The sequence below is a fragment of the Manacus vitellinus genome, unplaced genomic scaffold (assembly GCF_001715985.3).
Source record: "Manacus vitellinus isolate BGI_N305 unplaced genomic scaffold, ASM171598v3 scaffold_12_pilon, whole genome shotgun sequence".
Taxonomy (NCBI): Eukaryota; Metazoa; Chordata; class Aves; order Passeriformes; family Pipridae; genus Manacus; species Manacus vitellinus.
In genome coordinates, this window is record NW_021938949.1 from 5,539,742 (window position 1) to 5,540,634 (window position 893).

The 893-nt window shown below is 61.1% G+C and overlaps 1 protein-coding gene across 1 annotated transcript in view; it reads right to left on the reverse strand.

The window, feature by feature from the left end:
• Positions 1-751: 751 nt before the first annotated feature.
• RAI1 (retinoic acid induced 1) overlaps positions 752-893 on the reverse strand; it is a 7,036-nt gene continuing 6,894 nt past the window's right edge. The window contains exon 3 of the mRNA XM_029957824.1: positions 752-763. Coding sequence (XP_029813684.1) covers positions 752-763 — 12 coding nt within the window. The remainder of the gene's footprint in view (positions 764-893) is intronic.

Sequence of the window (893 nt, forward strand, 5' to 3'; positions counted from 1 at the left end):
AGGATGGGTGGCCCCAGGAATTTGGGGTCGGAAGGCAGGTCCTCCTGTCCCAGGGAGCTGTGGAGCTTTGGGGGGTGCACAGGGGGCCTCTGGGCTTACCTTATGTTTGGGACATCTCAGAGAGAAGCTTTCCTCGGTTAATAAGCAACCTGAGAGGAGAGAAAGACGTGTCAGGGGAGACCTCGCACTGCAAGAGAGTTGTCCCTGGGCAGGGGGACACAGTGGACTCCTGGTCCACAGCCACCCACTACCTCCTAGACCAGCCGCAGCGTTTGTATGAAGGGCTCATCTGAGGCCAGATAAAGACATGCCAGTGCTGCTGGTGCAGTGGGCATCACCATCCCAGCAGGTGGGGAGCCACAGGCTCACCCTGACCTTGGAGCAACAGGCCCCATGTCCAGAGGGTGCCCAAGGACCCCATGCCCCTGTCCCCACAGCTGGGCTCACCTGTGTCGACGGCACACGCGTAGTGGTAGGTGTGGGGACACCCCTTCTGGCAGCAGCCCACAGTGGCTCCCACTTGCTGGCAGCTCGAGCACTTCTGTGAACGCACCCGGGAATTCGGAGCAGGGAAGAAGAGATGTGGAGAGACAGAGAAACTCCATCAGAGCCCAGCACAGGAGCGGAGAACCCTGACGGCCCCAGCAGTGAGGGCAAGGCGGGTGCCCCCGCTCCTCTCCAGGCCCTTGTTGCCTATTCCAGGCAATATCCTTCCTCCTGTGCCAGCACACCATGGACCACACTGTACCTCTCACTTGGCCGTCTGCAGCCGTGCACAAGGTTTCTACCTGCCATACCCCTCCCGTGGATGGCACTGAGCCTGCAGCCATGCTCCATGGGGCAGGGGTGCGGAGGAGAAGGGACATGACCTGGACTGTGCCATGGCTTGGTGG